The sequence below is a fragment of the Somniosus microcephalus genome, unplaced genomic scaffold (assembly GCF_052327205.1).
Source record: "Somniosus microcephalus isolate GS21.2 unplaced genomic scaffold, FLI_Smic_1.0 scaffold10, whole genome shotgun sequence".
In the NCBI taxonomy this organism is placed as follows: Eukaryota; Metazoa; Chordata; class Chondrichthyes; order Squaliformes; family Somniosidae; genus Somniosus; species Somniosus microcephalus.
In genome coordinates this window covers 256,590-278,169 of record NW_028225197.1, presented here as the reverse complement: position 1 = coordinate 278,169, position 21,580 = coordinate 256,590, and the positions used below count along the sequence as shown (strand labels likewise).

The following is a 21,580-nucleotide window of genomic DNA, read 5'->3' as shown; positions in this document are numbered from 1 at the left end:
CCAGGAACTTGAATCCCTCCCCCGGCACTATTCCTCTAGCCACGTATTCATCTGAAGTATCCTTCTATTTCTACTCTGACTAGCACGTGGCACTGGTAGCAATCCTGAGATTACTACCTTTTGAGGTCCTGTTTTTTAATTTATCTCCTAACTCCCTATATTCCGCTTTTAGGACCTCATCCCGCTTTTTACCTATATCGTTGGTGCCTATATGCACCATGACAACTGGCTGTTCACCCTCCCCTTCCAAGATGTTCTGCAGCCGCTCGGATACATCCTTGACCCTTGCACCAGGGAGGCATCACACCATCCTGGAGTCTCGTTTGTGGCCGCAGAAATGCCTATCGATTCCCCTTACAATTGAATCCCCTATTACTATAGCTCTACCCCTCTTTTTCCTCCTGTGCTGTGCAGCAGAGCCACCCCTGGTGCCAGGAAGTTGGCTGCTGCTGCCTTCCTCTGATAAGCCATCCCCCCCAACAGTACTCAATGTGGTGTATCTGTTTGAGAGGGGGATGTCCACAGGGGACCCCTGCACTACCTGCCTGTGCCTAGTACTCTGTCTGTTGGTCACCCAGTCCCTTTCTGCCTGTCCAACATTTGCCTGCGGTGTGACCAACTGATCAAACCTGCTAGTCACGACGTCCTCAGCATTGCGAATGGTCCAGTGTGCATCCAATCGCCACTCCAGCGCCGCAATGCGGTCTGCCAGTAGCTGCAGCTGGATACACTTCCTGCACACATGGTTGTCAGGGACACAGGAAGTGTCCCTGAGTTCCCACATATCGCAGGAGGAGCATACCACGGCACCGGGCTGTCCTGCCATGACTTACCCTTTAGTTAATTGCAATTAAATTAAATCAAATCAATCCCACCAATTACACTGCAGTTAAATGGGATATTTAAGGGCCCTGGTTTTACAAACAGTCCCCGCTGCACCACAGAGAGGTTAGAAACTATGGCCTAGAAATTGAGTTGACGCCGCGCCAGGGCTTTAGCGCCGGAAATTTAGCGCCGGCGCTAATTCCCTTGCGCGCGCCAAAAATTCAGTAGCGCCGCGCCCAGACGGCTGCCGGCGCTACTGGCGGGCGTGAGCGCCTCCCAATGGGCGCTGAGTGCCGAATTGCGGCGCTAATCCGGCGCTGCGGGACCCGATGCGGTGCGGCAGGCTGGGGAAGTGCAGGCCTCCTCCTTCAGTTAAGGAGGAGCTGCCTGCACCCGCCCGCTGTCCGTTCAATTATTGAAAAAATGAGCCCGGCACCTCGGACAAGTGCCGGGCTTGCAGGCCAGACGCATCTGTTCCGCGGGGGGGGGGTGGAGGAGTCCGGGGAGGGAGGTGCGGGCAGGCAGCCGACGGGAAAGCGGCCGGCCGCCGCGCGACCTTAATGCGCCGGCGCTAACTCGGGGAAGACTCGGTTGCCAGAGTCTTAGTTGCGGCTGCCACGGGCGAGGCGGCCGCAACTGAATTTCGGCGCTGGGGCCCGTCGGCATGGCAACCGGGACGCTGCGCACACCGATGACGTCATCGGTGCCGGCGCAGCGCTACCGGTCTACCGCGGCGTAAGGGCCCCAGGCAATTTCGGCGCCGGCGCCAAATGCAGCGCTAGGCCCTCTAGCGCCGCAAAATCGGCGCTATGGGCACTCAATTTCTAGGCCTATAAACCACAGTTAAAATTCAAAAAGAGAGAAATACTCACCAACCAATCACATACCTGCTTTCTGGTGACGTCACACTTCGATTACTTTTTACTTCTATCCCTCTCTGTGAGATTGGAGATTAGTAAACCTACCTGAGTCTCTGGGACCTTTTATAGCCCCGCTGCTGCTGCTGAGATTCCCGCCGACGCTCTGAGGCCTACCTGGTCTGTTGGAGCCTTTTATAGCCCCGCTGCCGCCGCTGAAATTCCCGCCGACACACTGAGGCCTACCTGGTCTCTTGGAGCCTTTTATAGTCATGCTGCCACCGCTGAGTTTCCCACCGACGCTGTGAGGCCTACCTGGTCTCTGGGGGCCTTTTATAGCCCCGCTGCCGCCGCTGAGTATCCCACCAATGCTGTGAGGCCTTACCTGGTCTCCTGGAGCCTTTTATAGCCCCGCTGCCGCCGCTGAGTATCCCGCCGACGCTTTGAGGCCTACCTGGTCTCTGCAGCCTTTTATAGCCCCGCTGCTGCCACTGAAATTCCCGCCGACGCTCTGAGGCCTACTTGGTCTCTGGGGCCTTTTAAAACCCCGCTGCCGCCGCTGAGATTCCCACCGACGCTCTGAGGCCGACTTGGTCTCTGGAACCTTTTATAGCCCCGCTGCCGCCGCTGAGATTCCCGCCGACGCTCTGAGGCCTACCTGGTCTCTTGGAGCCTTTTATAGCCCCGCTGCTGCTGCTGAGATTCCCACCGACGCTCTGAGGCCGACTTGGTCTCTGGAACCTTTTATAGCCCCGCTGCTGCCGCTGAAATTCCCGCCGACGCTCTGAGGCCTACCTGGTCTCTTGGAGCCTTTTATAGCCCCGCTGCTGCCGTTGAAATTCCCGCCGACGCTCTGAGGCCTACCTGGTCTCTTGGAGCCTTTTATAGCCCCGCTGCTGCCGCTGAGATTCCCACCGACGCTCTGAGGCCTACCTGGTCTCTTGGAGCCTTTTATAGCCCCGCTGCTGCTGCTGAGATTCCCACCGACGCTCTGAGGCCTACCTGGTCTCTTGGAGCCTTTTATAGCCCCGCTGCTGCCGCTGAGATTCCCGCCGACGCTCTGAGGCCTACCTGGTCTCTGGAGCCTTTTATAGCCCCGCTGCTGCCGCTGAAATTCCCGCCGACGCTCTGAGGCCTACCTGGTCTCTGGGGCCTTTTATAGCCCCGCTGCTGCTGCTGAGATTCCCACCGATGCTCTGAGGCCTACCTGGTCTCTTGGAGCCTTTTATAGCCCCGCTGCTGCCGCTGAGAATCCCACCGACGCTCTGAGGCCTACCTGGTCTCTTGGAGCCTTTTATAGCCCCGCTGCTGCTGCTGAGATTCCCACCGATGCTCTGAGGCCTACCTGGTCTCTTGGAGCCTTTTATAGCCCCGCTGCTGCTGCTGAGAATCCCACCGACGCTCTGAGGCCTACCTGGTCTCTTGGAGCCTTTTATAGCCCCGCTGCTGCCGCTGAGATTCCCACCGACACTCTGAGGCCTACCTGGTCTCTTGGAGCCTTTTATAGCCCCGCTGCTGCCGCTGAAATTCCTGCGTACTCCTGCTCCTATCTTCTATGTTTCTATGTGCCTTCAGCTGCCTAGGCCCTAAGCTCTGGAATTCCTTCCCGAAACCTCTCCATCTCTCTACCTCTCTCTCCTCTTTTCTAACGCTCCTGTGAAGAGCCTTGGGATGTTTCACTACATTAAAGGTGCTTTATAAATACAAGTGGTTGTTGTTGTTTCCTGAAACTAATAACAAATTCCCCAGAGGGAAAAAAACTTGTACTTTTACTCCCAAATATTAAAAAGTTTGTCCTACAGAAGCACAAGGTTTATCTGCTTTTATTCGTGATTTAAGAAGTCTGTATTGCAATCTGAGCCCGTGTGTTGTGAGCCAAAGAGCCTTGTGTCCAATGAGGGGAATAAAGGCCCACAGCCTCCCCTGGCCCCGGGTCCTGAACAAGGGACTGGAGAAACTCACTGCCCTGCGGATCGGACAATCAGCCGGCGCAAGTCCCGCCCCTCAGGCTCCCCGATTGGTTGGAGGACCTGCCACCGGCTCGCTCCTCCAGCCCCGCCCCGCTCGCTCCCTATTGGTCGGAAGCTCCCATCACTCAGGCCCTGGGCCCGGGTCACGTGTCTCTCACCGACTTTACAAAGAAAGCCCCACGCGGTCGCCGGGCGGAGCTGCTGTTCGGCGGGACCGGGGTCGGGAGATTAATAAACTGCGGGAAGGCCGTGCTGCAGGGTTTATAAAGTTGGAGAACAGCCTCAGGCCTGAATGAGATCCCGCGGCCCGGCCTATGTTCCACCGGGCGGCAGCTGTGAGGCTTTTTCTCGGTGACATGCCTGGGTTACGCGCTGCCATCTTGGTGGAGGAAAGACAGACCGGCTCCACCTGCAGCACGGCACATGCGTGGCCATCTTGGTACAGGAACAAAGTGGGCGGGGCTTCAGGGTCCCCGTGACCAGGAGAGACAATAATTGACTCATTGATTTTATTCTCACTCTGCAGACAGCGAGTGTAGAACTGAACCCAACCAGAGTAGAGGGAGGGGGAAAACTGGGAGTCGAGGAAAGAAATGTTGGAGATGGTGCGATGGGTTTGGATTTCAGCACAGGGAGGAGGGAGAGTGTGTGGGACGGGGATTTACAGCTTTGGGGAAACAAGAGAGGAAACAGAAGATAGGAGCAGGAGTAGGCCATTTGGCCCCTCGAGCCTGCTCTGTCATTCAATGAGATCATGGCTGAGAATGTTTTACAGAAACTAGAATTGTCTGTTCTGGATTTCTATCCTGTACTTACAGTGATGACTTTGTAAACTCCTTTTACAGGGTGTTAGAAGGGCAGGATTTGCAGATGGGAAACTCAAACCAAACATCACCTCAACATCTGACAGAGTCACTCCATTCATCAGGACCTGAATATCATCAGCCTTTGAATGTGGAAGGAGAAATGTTTGTCTGTTCTGTCTGTGGGAAAAGATTTCAAACATCAGTGTGACTGGAAAAGCACCGAGACACACACACCCGAGTGAGAGTGTTCCAGTGCACTGACTGGAAAGAGCTTTAACCAGTTACACAGCCTCAAAAAAACATCGCACCATTCACAGCGGGGAGAAACCGTACATGTGTTCTGTGTGTGGGCGAGGCTTCAACTGATTGTCCAACCTGGAGAGACACAAGGACACCCGCACCATGGAGAAACATGAGGACTGTAAATGTGGGGACTGTGGGAAAGGATTCAATTACCCATCAGATCTGGAAAAACATCGACGCAGTCACACCGGGGAGAGGCCGTTCACCTGCTCCGTGTGTGGAGAGGGATTCACTCAGAGATGCAACCTTCTCAGACACCAGCGAGTTCACACTGGGGAGAGACCATTCACCTGCTCTGTCTGTCAGGAGCGATTCATTCAGTCATCCGACCTTCTGACACACCAGCGAGTTCACACTGGCGAGAGACCGTTCACCTGCTCCGTGTGTGGGAAAGGATTCACTCAGTCATCCAACCTTCTGAAACACCAGCGAGTTCACACTGGGGAGAAGCCGTTCACCTGCTCCGCGTGTGGGAAGGCATTCACTCATTCATCCAACATGTTGAAACACCAGCGAGTTCACAAGTGACTGCAGGGGTTCGATTCTGCTGTTAATGCTGCTGTTAATCACATCTGGGACTGAATCATGTTCATTCTGACAGTTGGGGATTGTTTCTGCTGATGTTAATAACCCTATAACTGTCTGGAGTTTAATATTCTGGATGTATAGCTGATTGACTTGTTAGGGCTGCAGTGTCCCTTTAAGAACCACAGTCTGTGATCATTCCCCTTAATTCAGGGACTCTCGTCAGAAATTTGTTTGTAATAAATTTATTAACTTTTACTTCAATCCTAAATTGATCTTTGGTACAAAATCTACAATTCACTGTCTGAAAGATTCCGCTGATTAACATCTCCAGGTAGAAAGTGCTGATTAATCCTTGCTGACAATTCTTACTGACTTGTACATTACACACAGTGGCACCTCCATTATCCACCAGAAAGAAGGGGAATGGGAATTGGTGGAGAATCGAGAGTCCCCAAATGTTGCCCCTCCCGCCTGGCACAGCAATCCCCTCGGCACAGGAATGGAGACAAGTCCAATCCAAGTAACGGGCTGAGTTTAATCTTTCTGGGTCTGTGGGGTTGGTTTATATCAGACAGGAGGAGATTGGTGTCAGTGACTGGGGCTGGTTTATATCAGACAGGAGGAGATTGGTGTCAGTGACTGTGGGGGGGGTTTATATCAGACAGGAGGAGATTGGTGTCAGTGACTGTGGGGGGGTTTATATCAGACAGGAGGAGATTGGTGTCAGTGACTGTGGGGGGGTTTATATCAGACAGGAGGAGATTGGTGTCAGTGACTGTGGGGTTGGTTTATATCAGACAGGAGGAGATTGGTGTCAGTGACTGTGGGGTTGGTTTATATCAGACAGGAGGAGATTGGTGTCAGTGACTGGGGTTGGTTTATATCAGACAGGAGGAGATTGGTGTCAGTGACTGTGGGGTTGGTTTATATCAGACAGGAGGAGATTGGTGTCAGTGACTGGGGTTGGTTTATATCAGACAGGAGGAGATTGGTGTCAGTGACTGTGGGGTTGGTTTACATCAGATAGGAGGAGATTGGTGTCAGTGACTGTGGGGTTGGTTTATATCAGACAGGAGGAGATTGGTGTCACTGACTGTGGGGCTGGTTTATGTTAGATCCGTGTATCTTAATGTTGTGCCCTTCAATAATCAGACAACAGACTGCAGGGAACGATTCAACAGGTGTTTACTGAATGAGGGTTACTCTAGAACTAACTTTACAGATCACTGCTCAGGGTTTATATACAGGTGTGGTCACTGCCGGTACTACAGTATACAGGAGCTGTAAAAAGTAGTTCTCCCCTTAAAGGTACATACATTACAATTCCTCCCCTTTTAGATTAACAGTAGCATAACACTCATTTAACAATTAAATATCAACTAATTACAATTAACACTTTTAACATACAACATTAGCTGAAAATAGTCTATTTATAAATTCAGTCTTTGGGGAGGCTTCCTGATCCTTTCTGGATAGTGCCTTTCCCGAGTGTCTTGCTCTTGGTGCGGAGGCGATTCTGGCCCCCTGTCGTCGGTTGGTTCATCAGCTTCTGATGCTACTGTTTCTGGGATAGATGCTACCTGTACATCGGGTTCATCACCAGGTACGTATGGGCGAGGCATGGGGTTGACTTGTTCCTGTGACTCTAGGATCTGGTCAGCATAGCGTCTCACGATGCTCTCCCCAACGTCCACTGTGTACATTAGTTGGCCCTGCCGTGTGCATATCGTTCCTGGCTGCCATTTTTCTGTTCGGTAGTCGCGGGCCAAGACTGGTTGCCCTACATTGAAGCTCCTTGTTGGCTTCTCATGGATGTGCTGGAATTGCTTACTCTCAACATCTCTTCGTACGTTTGGTCTGAGCAAATCCAGGCGAGATCTTAACCTTCGGTTAAAGAACATCATGGCTGGGGCCTGGTTGGTGACTACATGTGTCGCATTCCGGTAGGCGAACAGGAAATTGTCCACCTTGTGCTGCAGCAGAATGTTGTCATTGTACATAGCCTTTATTGCCTTCTTTAAAGGTTTGTACGAACCTCTCAGCCAATCCATTTGTGGCTGGATGATACGGGGCGGATGTGTAATGACATACCCCATTCCTTTTCATAAATCTTCAAAACTCTTTGGACACAAACTGTGGTCCGTTATCAGAGCAAATCTGCTCTGGCAAGCCGTTCCTGGCAAAAATGGTCCGTAGGACTGCAATAGTTTTCTCCGTGGTGGTGGAGGACATTTTGATCACCTCAGGCCATTTCGAGTGCACATCCACGGCTATTAAAAACATTGAGTCCATGAATGGACCAGCAAAATCAATATGCACCCGTTGCCATGGAGATGAGGGCCACTCCCATGGGTGTAGAGGGGCATGTGGTGGTGCATTTTGGACCTTCTGGCATCCTGAGCAGCTCTTTGTCAGGTCCTCGATTTGCTGATCGATCCCCGGCCACCACACATAAGCCCTAGCAAGGCTATTCATTTTCACCCCTCCCAGATGACCTTCGTGAAGCTCATTGAGCACTCTCTCCCTTAACTTGGGTGAAATTACCACTCGGGATCCACACATCAAGGTCCCCTGGCATACTGACAGCTGTTCTCTTCTCGATGAGAATGCTGGCAACAGTGAGTCGCCATGTGCTGGCCATCCCTTCACCGTCAAATCATATACCCGAGACAGTGTCGGGTCATTTCGGGTCTCCAGCGTTAGTTACTGGCAAGCATTCAATTATAGTCGAATGAAATATTTCGACAGGATCCACTGCTGGTGCTTCCTCCGCAGTAGGCAGTGGCAGGCATGATAGCCCATCAGCGTTTCCATGCTGTTTCGTGCCCTTATACTCGATTTCATATTGGTGCGCCCCTAGAAAAAGGGACCATCTTTGTAGCCATTGCACAGTCATCACCGGAACGCCCTTCTTTGGATTAAAGATGGAGACAAGTGGTTGGTGGTCAGTCAGCAAGGTGAACTTCTGCCCGTGCAGATAGTGATTGAACTTTTTCACTCCCCACACTAGGCTGAGGGCCTCCCTGTCAAACTGGGCGTAGTTACGCTCGGCTGAGGTTAGTGATCGTGACGCAAAGGCTATTGGCCTCTCTGAGCCGTCCGAGAATTTGTGCGACAGCACCGCTCCAATGCCGTAGGGTGACGCATCACATGCCAACCGAATTGGTAATGCCGGGTTGTAATGGGCCAATACCTCTTTCGATGTGATTAGTGCTTTGCTCTTCTGGAAAGCTCGTCTACATTCGTCACTCCACTTCCATGGCACCCCAGTTTGCAGTAGGGTGTTCAGTGGGTGTAGTATTGCAGACAAATTTGGCAAGAACTTATGGTAGTAGTTTACCAGCCCGAGGAACGACCTCAGTTGTGACACATTTTCCGGTGCTGGAGCCTTGACTACTGCCTCAATCTTCTCTGGGGACTTATGTAACCCCTCTTTATCGATAACGTGGCCACAATACGAGATCTGTTTTCTAAAAAACTCGCATTTGGGGCGGTTAGCTCGGAGCCCATATTCCTGCAATCTAGTGAGCACCTGCTCCAGGTTGGCAAGGTGATCACTGTCATTTTCGCCCATGACCAGGATGTCATCCAAATAACACTGGGTCCCTGGGATCCCTTGCAGGACTTGTTCCATTGCCCTCTGCCAAATAGCCGGAGCTGATGCTACCCTGAATACCAGCCAGTTGTATTGGTAGAGACCTTTATGGGTGTTGATTGTGGGGTATTTTTTTGATGCTTCTTCTACCTCCATTTGCAGATACGCCTGGGCCAGATCAATCTTAGTGAAGCGTTTCCCTCCAAATAGCGAGGCGAAAATATCTTCAATCCGCGGAAGTGGATATTGTACGGTGTGAAGGACCAGGTTCACTGTTACCTTGAAGTCCCCACAGATGCGAACCTTCCTTGGTTCCCCAGGCGTGCTGCTCAATGACTTTTTCATCACAGGGATGATGGGTGTAGCCCACTCGCTCCAGTCTACCTTGGACAGTACACCTGAATGTTCCAGACTCTCCAGCTCTGCTTCAACGGCTGGGCGGATCGCATAAGGTACCGGTCTGGCCTTAAAAAATATTGGGCTTGCGTTTTCTTCCATTTTAATCATCGCTGTCATGCCTTTTAGTGTTCCGAGTCCTTGCTGGAACACTTCTTTTGCATCAGTTAGGATCTTTGACAGTCGCCCAGGTGTGACGTCATCATCCTTTTTGTCAGCCACAGTCAGTGCCTGTATGGAATGCCAATCTAGCTGTATCTTCCGGATCCATTCACTTCCTAGTAGTGGTGGTCCTCCATCTGGCAATACATATAGGTCCATTTTTGGTGTCTCCTTGCCGTTATATATAACGTTCACCCTTATTTTTCCTTTGGGGTAGACTTTTTGCCCCGTGTATGTCTTCAAGACAATTTTTGTATCTCTCAAGGGTATATGTGAGAATAGCTGCTTGTAGTCCCTTCGGTTTGACTGTTAGGGCTGATCCTGCGTCCAATTCCATTTTCACTTGGACTCCTGCTATCTTGAGCGTGACCCAGATAGTTTGGTGATCCTCCGTTTTGATCACATTATGTAGTTTCAGACAACCCAGCTCCTTGCTCCCGGAGTCTGTATCACTCTTCTGTTCGTCTGAACTACTCTCCGTCACCTTATGTACCTTCTTGTACTTCTCCTGTGGAGATTTCTTGCTGCTGGTTTTCTTTCCCGACCTGTAGACTCTTGCTATGTGTCCTACTTTTCCACACTGTCTGCACACTTTGTCCTTGAACCAGCAACCATTATGGTCGTGTGTTGTTCTGCCGCAGCGATAGCACTTCACTGTTCCGTATGACATTTCATTTGTGCCATATTCTTGCAGTCTCCGTTGTATCTCTGCAGCGCCCCGTGCTGCTGCTTCATGTGATACTGCCATGCTGAAAGCCTTGTCCAGCGTAAGATCCTTTTCTGATAGAAGCCGTTTCTGGGTTCCTTCACTTTGAAGCCCACACACAAACTTGTCCCTTAAAGTATCTGCTAGTCCCGTTCCAAACTGGCAGTGTTTCGATAGCTTGCGCAGTTCCGTTAAATACTCAGCATTACTTTCATCTTTATGCTGGTTCCTTTTATGAAACTTAAATCTTTCTGCTATCAGCAGCGGTGTGAGGTTTAAGTGGTCCTGTAGGATTGACATTATGTTTTCAAAATCCTTTTCTACTGGCTTCTCTGGGGTTACTAGGTTTCGTAGTAAGCCATACGTTTTTGCACCCATTGAATTCAACACTAGCAGTGCTTTAAGAACATAAGAACATAAGAAATAGGAGCAGGAGAATCAGCCCCTCGAGCCTGCTCCGCCATTCAATAAGATCATGGCTCATCTGATCCTAACCGCCAATCTACTATCACAGAACCATCTCCTGAATCTAACAGAATTAGACACATGAAATAGGAGCAGGATCAGGCTACATGGCCCCTGGGCCCGCTCCGCTACCCACAGGGCCATGTCCGATCCGAACCTAGACTCATGTATACTTCTATGCGTTCGACATATGTCGTCCAATCTTCGACTTCATTGTCGAACGCTGTGATACTGCCACTCTTCGGCATTTTTGGGTGTGGTTAGACTGGCTTAAAATGGCGTCTCCCGTGCTTTCCTTTCTTCCCCGCTGCGGCTTAAAATGGCGTCTCCCGCGCTGCTGCCAACGCCGCTCTCGGCGGTCCTCGTATCAAATGGCAATGCCCTGTGGGTTTCGTGCGCTGCTCCCGCACTGCTGCCAACGCCGCTCTATGCGGTTCTTGTGGCAATGGCAGCGCCTCGTGTTTTCCTGCGCACCTCTCTCCCCCGTTGATGCTGCTTGGCCCTTGAACACCGGCTGCACTCTGCTCTCTCGTCTCTCTCTCCCGTTGACGCCGCTCGGTCCTGAACACCGGCTGCGCCCTGTGCGCTCTGCCCTCTCTCTCTCCCCCGTCGATGCTGCTCGGCCTTTTTCTGTGCCGCTCGGTCGGGCTCTAGCCCGTCGCTGTCCGGGAAGGGTCTGCGCAGTACCTGTTGCCAGCCCGTTTCGCTGGATCACCGTGACTGGAAAGCCAAGCCTGGCTCTCGACAGCCTCCCCTGCGATGCTCAAATCTCCGCTGGATGACTGGGCGGTTGCCCATGGTCGACGCCCGTGCTTCTGGACTCAACCTCCTTCCACTGTTCTCCAGGAGCGAATCCCTGGGAGGTGATGCAGAGTTGCAGGTAGGTTCGAATCTACCTCGTCGCCAATGTTAGATCCGTGTATCTTAATGTTGTGTCCTTCAATAATCAGACAACAGACTGCAGGGAACGATTCAACAGGTGTTTACTGACTGAGGGTTACTCTAGAACTAACTCTACAGATCACTACTCAGGGTTTATATACAGGTGTGGTCACTGCCGGTACTACAGTATACAGGAGCTGTAAAAAGTAGTTCTCCCCTTAAAGGTACATACATTACAGTTTATATTAGACAGGAGGAGATTGGTGTCAGTGACTGTGGGGTTGGTTTATATCAGATAGGAGGAGATTGGTGTCCGTGACTGTGGGGTTGGTTTATATCAGACAGGAGGAGATTGGTGTCATTGACTGGGGTTGGTTTATATGAGATAGGGGGAGATTGGTGTCCGTGACTTTGGGATTGGTGCCCTTGAGAAGGTGGTGGTGAGCCGCCTGCTTGAACCGCTGCAGTCTGTGTGGTGAAGGTACTCCCACAGTGCTGTTAGAGAGGAAGTTCCAGGATTTTGACCCAGTGACGATGAAGGAATGGCGATATATGTCCATGTCGGAATGGTGTGTGTCTTGGAGGGGAGCTTGGAGGTGGTGGTGTTCCCCTGTGCCTGCTGCCCTCGTCCCTCTAGGTGGTGGAGGTGGCGGGTTTGGGAGGTGCTGCTGAAGAAGCCTTGGCGAGTTACTGCAGCGCCTCTTGTCGATCAGAGGTTCTCAACCAGGGTCTGTGAGAAGGTTTCAAGGGGGGGCCCAGAAACACTTTCCCTCTTTCATTCTTTCTCTGACAAGCAGCCCTCACACCGGACGCCGGCTCAGTTCCCATTGAGCAGCTGCAGGGGAAGCGATGTTGGGCGCGATGGGGCAAAGGCTGCGGAAGCCGCCCCTCGCTCGCTGCCAATTGAGTTGATCCAGATTCCCAACATCTCCATCCAGCCTGTTGCCCCCATCTCCCCCCTTCCCCCCTACAAATCCAGGCTAGGGTTTATTGGAGGTTGGGGCCATTCCCAATTCCAGGAGCCCAGCCCGCTGAACACCTTCTCCCACTGGAACAGGAGCAGTGCGCAGGCGCAGTTTGTGGGACCCGCAGCTCCAGCTGCCGCTCACCCTCGCACCAGGCGGCGCCACTGAGCAGGACAGCCCGCGGCCTCGGGGATTGGTCCCGTCAACCATCAATCAAAGGCCAGCAGCCAATCCGCTTGGCCCAAGTCCCGCCTCCAACCGCCGTCCATTGTTGGGGCGAAATTCAAAGCGCCGCGAGCAGGAGCTCAAACTGTCAATCAAAGGTCAGCCCCGCCCACTGCACGCTGCTCACTCTCCGATTGGTGGCTGCCGGGGTGGGCGGGGCGATAAAGGACCAATCAGTGCACTCCCCGCCTCCGCCTGGGAGCTGGGCTTTGCTCAGGTGAGCAGATCACGTGGACTGGAAGGAAGGCGGCCACAAGGCAGCTTGTGAGGTGACTGGGCCCCTTGTATTGGAGAATCAAGGAGGAGGGAGTTTAAAACATACTATTACCGCACTTAATCGCCAAATAACTATTTATTTCAAAAAATGAAGCACAGTGATTTGAAATGGAAAGGCTTGCATTTATAGAGAGGCTTGTGTGATCTCAGGATGTCCCAAAGCGCTGTACAGCCAATGAATACTTGTGTTGTGTTACAGGGGGTCCGGGGAATTATTATAACACAGGAGGGGCCTCAGAGAACCCTGATCTACACTGTCCCATCAAACACTCCCAGGGCAGGTACAGCACGGGTTAGATACAGAGTAAAGCTCCCTCTACACTGTCCCATCACTCCCAGGGCAGGTACAGCACGGGTTAGATACAGAGTAAAGCTCCCTCTACACTGTCCCATCAAACACTCCCAGGGCAGATACAGCACAGGGTTAGATACAGAGTAAAGCTCCCTCTACACTGTCCCATCAAACACTCCCAGGGCAGGTACAGCACGGGTTAGATACAGAGTAAAGCTCCCTCTACACTGTCCCATCAAACACTCACAGGGCAGGTACAGGGGCGTGTTAGCGATACCTTCCCTGGATACCAAGGCCAGGAGAGGCACCCTGGATGGTATGGAGAGCTGGGACTTCTCCATGACTGAAGGTATGAGAACTGAAGTAATCTAGAGTAATGATCGGGTGTTAGTTGTGGCTCAGTGGCAGCACTCACTCTCTCTCTCTCTCTCTCTCTCTCTCTCATCTCTGAGTCAGGAGGTTGTGGGATCAAGTCCACCTCCAGAGACTTGAGAACACAATCTAGGCTGACACTCCAATGCAGTACTGAGGGATCACGGCACTGTCAGAGGTGCTGTCTTTCAGACGAGATGTTCAAGCGAGGCTCCCTCTGCCCTCACAACGGGACATAAAAGATTGGATACAAAAGCAAAATACTGCGGATGCTGGAAATCTGAAAAAGAAACAGAAAATGCTGGAAATACTCAGCAGGTCAGGCAGCATCTGTGAAGAGAGAAACAGAGATAACGTTTCAGGTCGATGACCTTTCATCAGAACTGGGGTCATCGACCTGAAACGTTATCTCTGTTTCTCTCCCCACAGATGCTGCCTGACCCGCTGAGTATTTCCAGCATTTTCTGTTTTTATAAAAGATCCCATGATGTTAATCCGAAGAGCAGGGGAGTTCTCCCTGGAGTCCTGGCCAACATTTCTCCCTGAACCAACGTCACTAAAACAGATCATCTGGTCATTATCACAGAGCTGTTTGTGGGACCTTGCTGTGCGCAAATTGGCTGCTGCATTTCCTACATTACAACAGTGACTGCTCTTCAAAAGTACTTCATTGGCTGTAAAGTGCTTTGGGATGTCCTGAAGTTGTGAAAGGTGCTGTATGAATACAAGTCTTTCTTTAACAAAGGAGAAAAGGCCCAGAATGGAACAGTCAGTAACAGGACATCAATTAGTCTCCTTTTATCTTAGAGACGTCAAGGACTCAATACAAAGTGTGTTTGGAACAAAGCAGATTTATTTGACTTATTTCCAGAATATTTAACTCAAGCCCAATTAGAGGTGTTATTGACATCAGCAGAAACAAACTCCAACTGTCAGAATGAACATGGTTCAGTTCTGGATGTGTTTAACAGCAGCAATAACAGCAGAATCCAACCCCTGCAGTCACTTGTGAACTTGCTGGTGTCTCAGCAGGTTGGATGAGTGAGTGAATCCCTTCCCACACACGGAGCAGGTGAACGGCCTCTCCCCGGTGTGAACTCGCTCGTGAGTGAACAGGTTGGATGAGTGAGTGAATCCCTTCCCACGCACGGAGCAGGTGAATGGACTCTCCCCAGTGTGAGCTCGCTGGTGTCTCAGCAGGTGGGAGCTGTACAAAGCTCTGGTTAGAACCCATCTGGAGTATTGCGTTCAGATCTGGGCACCGCACCTTAGGAAGATGGTTGTGGCGCAGATTCACCAGAATAATATCGGTGTAAAAGGGTTACATTTCTTCAAAAAACTCAAGCTGGTTTGTTGGTCGAGGCCATCCTTTCCAGAAGCGGTGTGAGTCTCTCTAATTGCCCCTTCTCCTCTGCAGTGATCAGAAACAGCATCTCTTAGGATTCCCTTCAAGCATCTTCCCTGTGGTGGAGGTCACACTGATGGGCCTGTAGTTCCCCGGCTCTGATGGGAACTCCATGAGCTGCCTTCCAATCTCAGGGAACAATCCCTGACTCTGTTGAGCTGTTGATGATATGGGCAAGGACAGCGGTGGCAAAATACGGCCCATGGGCCAGTTCTAGCCAGCCAATAGATTCAATCCAGCCCGCCAAGGCCTGGCTTCAAGGCCGAACATACGCCGCACCCGACCCCAGCCTGACCCCAGCCCACGTAATGCCAGGAGGCGGGTCATTGTCTCCGAGGCAGCAGGGGAGTCACAACCACAAACAGAGGCAGGAAAATGGAATCTGCCATTTGCTGCATCAATGTGTCTGGCTCTGTTCCATGGAGGAGCCGCCAGATTTCCAGTTTCACCCACCCCTGCCCTCCAATCTGCAAGCTCCCTGACAGCCCTGGTTTAGCGGTTGGAGCTGGATATTGCACAGATGAGGCCCGGCCAGCAAAATGGCTGGGTCCTCTCACCAAGGACATTGGACAGGCAGCACCATTGCACCGCTCACCCGATGTCCACCCAGAGTGAAAATCAGCCCCAAGAAGTCTAAGCTCAGCAATCTCAGCAACATCAAACACATCCAAGATCCCCGATCAGCTGCAAGAGAAGGATCGACATTCCATTCTTGACCATGTGCCAGTTGCAATTGAGCCTTTCTTTGAAAATGAGCCTGACTGAATGATCTGATCTGTGGTGTTTAATGGACTTGGGAAGCCAATCCTTGTTGGAAATATGAAACTGAACCCCGTATTTATTGAAAATATCAAATCTACCTTATTCAGCTGAATGATGCATCTCAATGGCAAGAGCATTGCGATAATAAAGGTTTGCAAATCAGAGCTGAATTTGATATTTCCAAAAAAATCAACCTCAATGTTTCACAAATCCGAGATGTTCCAAGAGTTTTCAATGCGGAGGACCAGACTGGATAATGGTAAATATTTGGACATCTCCAAGCACACTGCCTGACACTGGATTGTCCTCCACATTACAAGCTGTCTTATCCTCTTCAGCAATGCACATCTTCAAATGAGAGAAAAGGTCGTCGCGTGTCTGGGTTTCTTCCTGCACAATGGACCTCCAGTTTGTTCCCATTTGTTCACTGCATGTGAAGAGATCACTGCTTTGCTGTCAGATCACAGGCCAAATGTCAGAATTAAAGCAATTGTGGTGATAAGAGTAGCTGGAACATTATTAAGGATCAGAACCAAACTATTGTCAGGAGAAATTTGCTTGGGTTGTGTTTGGAAATAGCAGGGAGTGATTTTAATCTCATGCACCCGACGGGAAACTAATGCGATCAGATCGGCCGCTTGTTTTTCACCCCGCCCGATTTCACTTTCAACTGAAATCATTGGAGAGCAAAATCAGGGAAGGTGTAAAACAGGCAGGAAATTCAATCCCGTCAGGTGGGGGAGGTTCAAATTACCCCCAGTATATCTGAACTAGAAGGACAACTACTAAAAATGGCCAAAAGGACCATAAAATAACTATGGAAACAGCCTGAGCAGTTCCGCAGCAACACAAATCCCCAAATGGGAAACTTTCTGCTTTCTAACCTCGTACACTATTTATCTACAAAGTACATCTCTACTTATCATCAACAGCAAGCTGCAATATCACTTATTGGAATATGATTGTTTGACTAAGTAAGAGTTTAGCCAAAGAACTACCTGCAGTTATTTTACAAATATAGTATTTTCTTACTTTAAGCAAACCCTTTGAATTTTCTTTTGCCTTTTATTTTTTGTTGTGTGTTTTTTTCTCTTTAGGTCCCTGCACACAACCAAAGCATTCTCAGCTGAGGGAACAGGTGGGCAGCTTGCTTTGACCCTACCATTCTACTGTGACCCGTGGGGTCTCATCCTCCAAATGGACTTCCTTGTGGGGACACGCTCACTTTCTGTTGACCCCCTCTTTCTTCCCGACAGTCCAGTGGAGATTAAGGATTTGCAGTGTGAGGGAGAATGGGCATAAACCCACATCCCACCATTCTTTGGTGCCATTTGTTGAGCTGGCATGCTGTGCCCATCTCCGTTAATGACTTCTGATTTCTTCAGTTTTTTGAAGCAGAAACAGTGTCCACAAAGAGCTACTTGTACTTCAAAAGACTCGAGCCACTCGGCCAAACAGCCACGTGGACTTTCAGTCCAACATATACTCCATCGATCGATCAAGCACTCATTTCATTCATTTAGTAACGGCAGATTTTACTATCTTACACCACATTCTGTGTATTTAAGATAGTATCTGACGACTATCTGAATTTATGTTGATAAATTATTGGGAGGGTAGAAGTGGTGCGATGCTCAACATTAAGAGTCGGACTGTTTCCGATTCACCAATTGAACACTTTGCTCTCACCAACGTGCACGGTCCCTTTAAATATGCTGCGCGGTTTCTCTCCCAGCAGCAGGAGCTGGTGAGCGGCCTGCACAGAGCCTTGCCATTGCTGCGCCACCGTGCAGCCGCGCACCTTAGGGACAACATTGGTGTGCGGCCCTCAACAGCTCACCACAACTTGTTCAGTGGCCCTCCAGCCCAAATCATTGCCCACCCCTGCCCAAAACCATCTTTAACGGGATTCTGCCTCCTGACGGAGCTGGGAAAGATTTTGCCATTTTTACCACAATTGAGCACCATCTTCTTTTCCAAAGATCTCTGAGCTTCTCTATTGGCTGCTTTTGTCTCCCTCAACTGTGGGTGATATTTCTCTCTATTCTCCTGTAAACTGAATTCATCTTGATCTGAACTGGGTTCAATGTAAGACAGTTCAGGGAGTCAGGATTCATTCACCCCTAGACCTACGCTGGCTGGCAAAACCCCAGTCATTTCCTTAGTAAGGATTCCTCTGGTTCCTCGCCATATATTTGTTAGGATACCGAAACCCAGCTTTCTTACCGTCCACTCCTGGAGGCCCCACTCCCTGAGCCTACAACCTTCAGCAGGGTCAGTGGTGGAGTTCCACAGCAGGAGTGAACCCAACTGTCAGAATGAACATGGTTCAGTCCTGGATGTGATTAACAGCAGCAATAACAGCAGAATCCAACCCCTGCAGTCACTTGTGAACTTGCTGATGTGTCAGCAGGTTGTATGACCGAGTGAATCCCTTCCCAAACTCGGAACAGGTGATAGCCTCTCCCCAGTGTGAGTGCGCTGGTGTCTCAGCAGGATGGAGCTCTGAGTGAATCCCTTCCCACACACTGAGCAGGTGAATGGCCTCTCCCCAGAGTGCACTCGTTGGTATGCCAGCAGGCTGCAGTTCTGAGTGAGTCCCTTACCACACACTGAGCAGGTGAACAGCCTCTCCCCGGTGTGAACTCGCTGGTGTGTCAGTAGGTGGGATGAATTTATGAATCCCTTCCCACACACTGAGCAGGTGAATGGCCTCTCCCCAGTGTGAACTCACTGGTGTGTCAGAAAGGTGGTTCAATTCGTGAATCCTTTTCTACAGTCAGAACAGGTGAACGGCCTCTCCCCAGAATGAATTCGCTGGTGTGTCAGCAGATCCCTTTTGCTTTTAAAGCTTTTCTCACAGTCAGAACATTTAAAAGGTCTCATGTTTGTGTGAACAAGTTGGTGTCTCAGTAGCTGGGATGACTGAGTGAGTCCCTTCCCACACACGGAGCAGCTGAACGGCCTCTCCCCAGTGTGAATTCGCTGGTGTGTCAGCAGGTCACTTGACTGAGTGAATCCATTCCCACACTCAGAGCAGGTGAATGGTCTCTTCCCGGTGTGACTGCGCCGATGGGTTTCCAGCTGATACGGGTCAACAAATCCTTTCCCACAGTCCCTACATTTCCACAGTTTCTCCTCGGTGTGACTGCGCTTGTGTTTCGCCAGGCCAGAGGATCGACTGAATCCTCGTCCACACACAGAACACATGTACGGTTTCTCCCCGCTGTGAATGGTGCTTTTTGCTTTCATGTTATGTCTGATGATATTCAGGTCCTGCTGAATTGAGTGACTGTCAGATCTTGATGTTTGAGTTAAATATCCTGTCTACAAATCCTCCCCTTCTAATACCCTGTAAAATAAATATAAAACAAGAAAAAGGGAGCGTGAGAGAGAACACACAAAAACACAAAGACAGGTTGTGAAATTGAGCTCAATAAATCTGGGAATTTGTTGGGCCAGTACCAGAAAAAAAGTAACGATGAAAGCTGCCGCATTGTCATTAAAATCCCAACTGGTTCACTAATGTCCCGCAAGGATATGGGGATCGGGCGGGAAAGTCAAGTTGAGGTCGAAGATCAGCCATGATCTTATTGAATGGTGGAGCAGGCTCGAGGGCTGTATGGTCTACTCCTGCTCCTAATTCTTGTGTTCTTATGGAAGGGAACCAGCCACCCTACCTATCCCACGACTTCTACCGCCTAGAAGGAAAAGAGCAGCAGGTGCATGGGAAGACCATCATCTGCAAGTCACACACCATCCTGACTTGGACATATATCATCATTCCTTCATTGTCACTGGGTCACAATCCTGGAACTCCGTCCCGAACAACCTTCACCACACGGACTGCAGCGGTTCAAGAAGGCGGCTCACCACCACCTGCTCAATGGGAAACTAGGGAGACTGGTGGGCGCCATGGGGACTGGAGTGCATCATCACCCCGGCCAATGTGATTTTAATTTAATTTAATAAGTTTTAAAAATTAATCTAGTGTTTTTTTAAGCTTATTTACAGTCCACTTGTTCGGCCAGGAGAGCAGGAGGCTCCGCTCGGCGATGCAGAGAGCCCTGCAGATGGAGAAGAATGTCAACCAGAGTCTGCTGGATCTGCACAAACTCTCCACTGGGAGCGCTGACCCTCATCTGTGTGAATTCCTGGAGACCTGCTATCCGGATGAACAAGTAAAGATGATCAAGAAGCTTGGAGATCACATCATTAACTTAAAGAGACTGGGACCCCTGCCTTGTAGGGAATGATGGCTTGTGACTTTGTACAAAGAGCTGAGCCTGAGGTCTGTAAATGTCATTTACTGTAAAAATGTTCAAATATTAAATTAAAAAAAATAAACCCATGGGGACGCGGGCTGCACACGCCCAAGTGCGGCCCCATTATTAAAACAGTAAAAAAATAAATGCTGGGCCATCCAGCAACGCCCAGATCCTCGGTCCCAGTGACCGCCTCAGAAGAACAGAAGATGGCGGCGCGTAACCTGGGCTTGTCACCGAGAAAAAGCCTCACAGCTGCCATCCGGTGGAACATAGACCGGGCTGCTGAATCTCATTCGGGCCTGAGGCCGTTCTCCAACTTTATAAACCCTGCGGCATGGCCTACCTGCAGTTTATTAATCTTCTGACCCCGCCGACCAGCAGCTCCGCCCGGCGACCGCGCAGGGCTTTCTTTGCAAAGGCAGTGAGGGACACGTGACCCGGGCTCAGGGCCTGATTGACGGGAGCTTCCGACCAATAGGGAGCGAGTGGGGCGGGGCTGGAGCAGCGAGCTGGCGGCGGGTCCTCCAACCAATCGGGGAGCCTGAGGGGCGGGACTAGCGCCAGCTGTTTGTCTGATCCGCAGGGCAGCGAGTTTCTCCAGTCCCTTGTTCAGGGCCTGGGGCCAGGGGAGGCTGTGGGCCTTTATTCCCCTCATTGGACACAAGGCTCTTTGGCTCACAACACACGGGCTCAGATTGCAATACAGACTTTTAAAATTAATCAATAAAAGCAGATAAACCTGTGCTTCTGTAGAACAAACTTTCTAATATTTGGGAGTAAAAGTACAAGTTTTTTTCCCTCTGGGGAATTTATTATTAGTTTCATGAAACAACAACAACCACTTGTATTTATAAAGCACCTTTAATGTAGTAAAACGTCCCAAGGCTCCTCACAGGATCGTTATAAAACAAAATTTGACACCGAGCCACGTAAAGAGATATTCGGGCAGATGACCAAAAGCTTGGTCAAAGAGGTAGGTTTTAAGGAGCATCTTAAAGAAGGAGAGAGAGATAGAGAGATGGAAAGGTTTAGGGAAGGAATTCCAGAGCTTAGGGCCCAGGCAACTGAAGGCATGGCCACCAACGGTGGAGCGATTAAATCGGGGATGCGCAAGAGGCCGGAATTAGAGGAGCGCAGATATCTTGGGGGGTGTGGGGCTGAAAGAAATTACAGAAATAGGGAGGGGCGAGGTCATGGAGGGATTCACTCCACACGGCCTGACCTTCATCATCTTGTCAATCTTACATACTGTTTATGGATAACAAGCTGGTTACAGAACAGAAAACAGAGAGTAGGGGTTGGGAGTAGCTACTCAGACTGGCAAAAGGTGGGAAGTGGTGTTTCACAGTGATTGGTGCTGGGACCACTGTGGTTCATAAATGATTTGGACTCGGGAATCAGAAGTACAATTAATACTGAGGAAGACAAAATGCAAGAAGACATTAATAAATTTCAGAATGGGCATGTAATTGGCAAATGAATTTCACTGTAGATCAGTGTGAGGTGGTGTGTTAAAGAAT

At 50.4% G+C, this 21,580-nt stretch overlaps 1 protein-coding gene across 1 annotated transcript; it reads right to left on the bottom strand.

The window, feature by feature from the left end:
- Window positions 1–14,627: 14,627 nt before the first annotated feature.
- Window positions 14,628–19,141, bottom strand: LOC147083965 (uncharacterized). The gene is made up of 3 exons (XM_085979981.1): window positions 18,590–19,141; window positions 18,254–18,337; window positions 14,628–14,790 (listed from the first exon to the last, which is right to left on the bottom strand). The coding sequence occupies exons 1-3, from the start codon at window positions 19,042–19,044 to the stop codon at window positions 14,628–14,630; spliced, it is 702 nt and encodes a 233-aa protein (XP_085836107.1). The 5' UTR covers window positions 19,045–19,141.
- Between the last annotated feature and the right edge of the window lie 2,439 nt (window positions 19,142–21,580).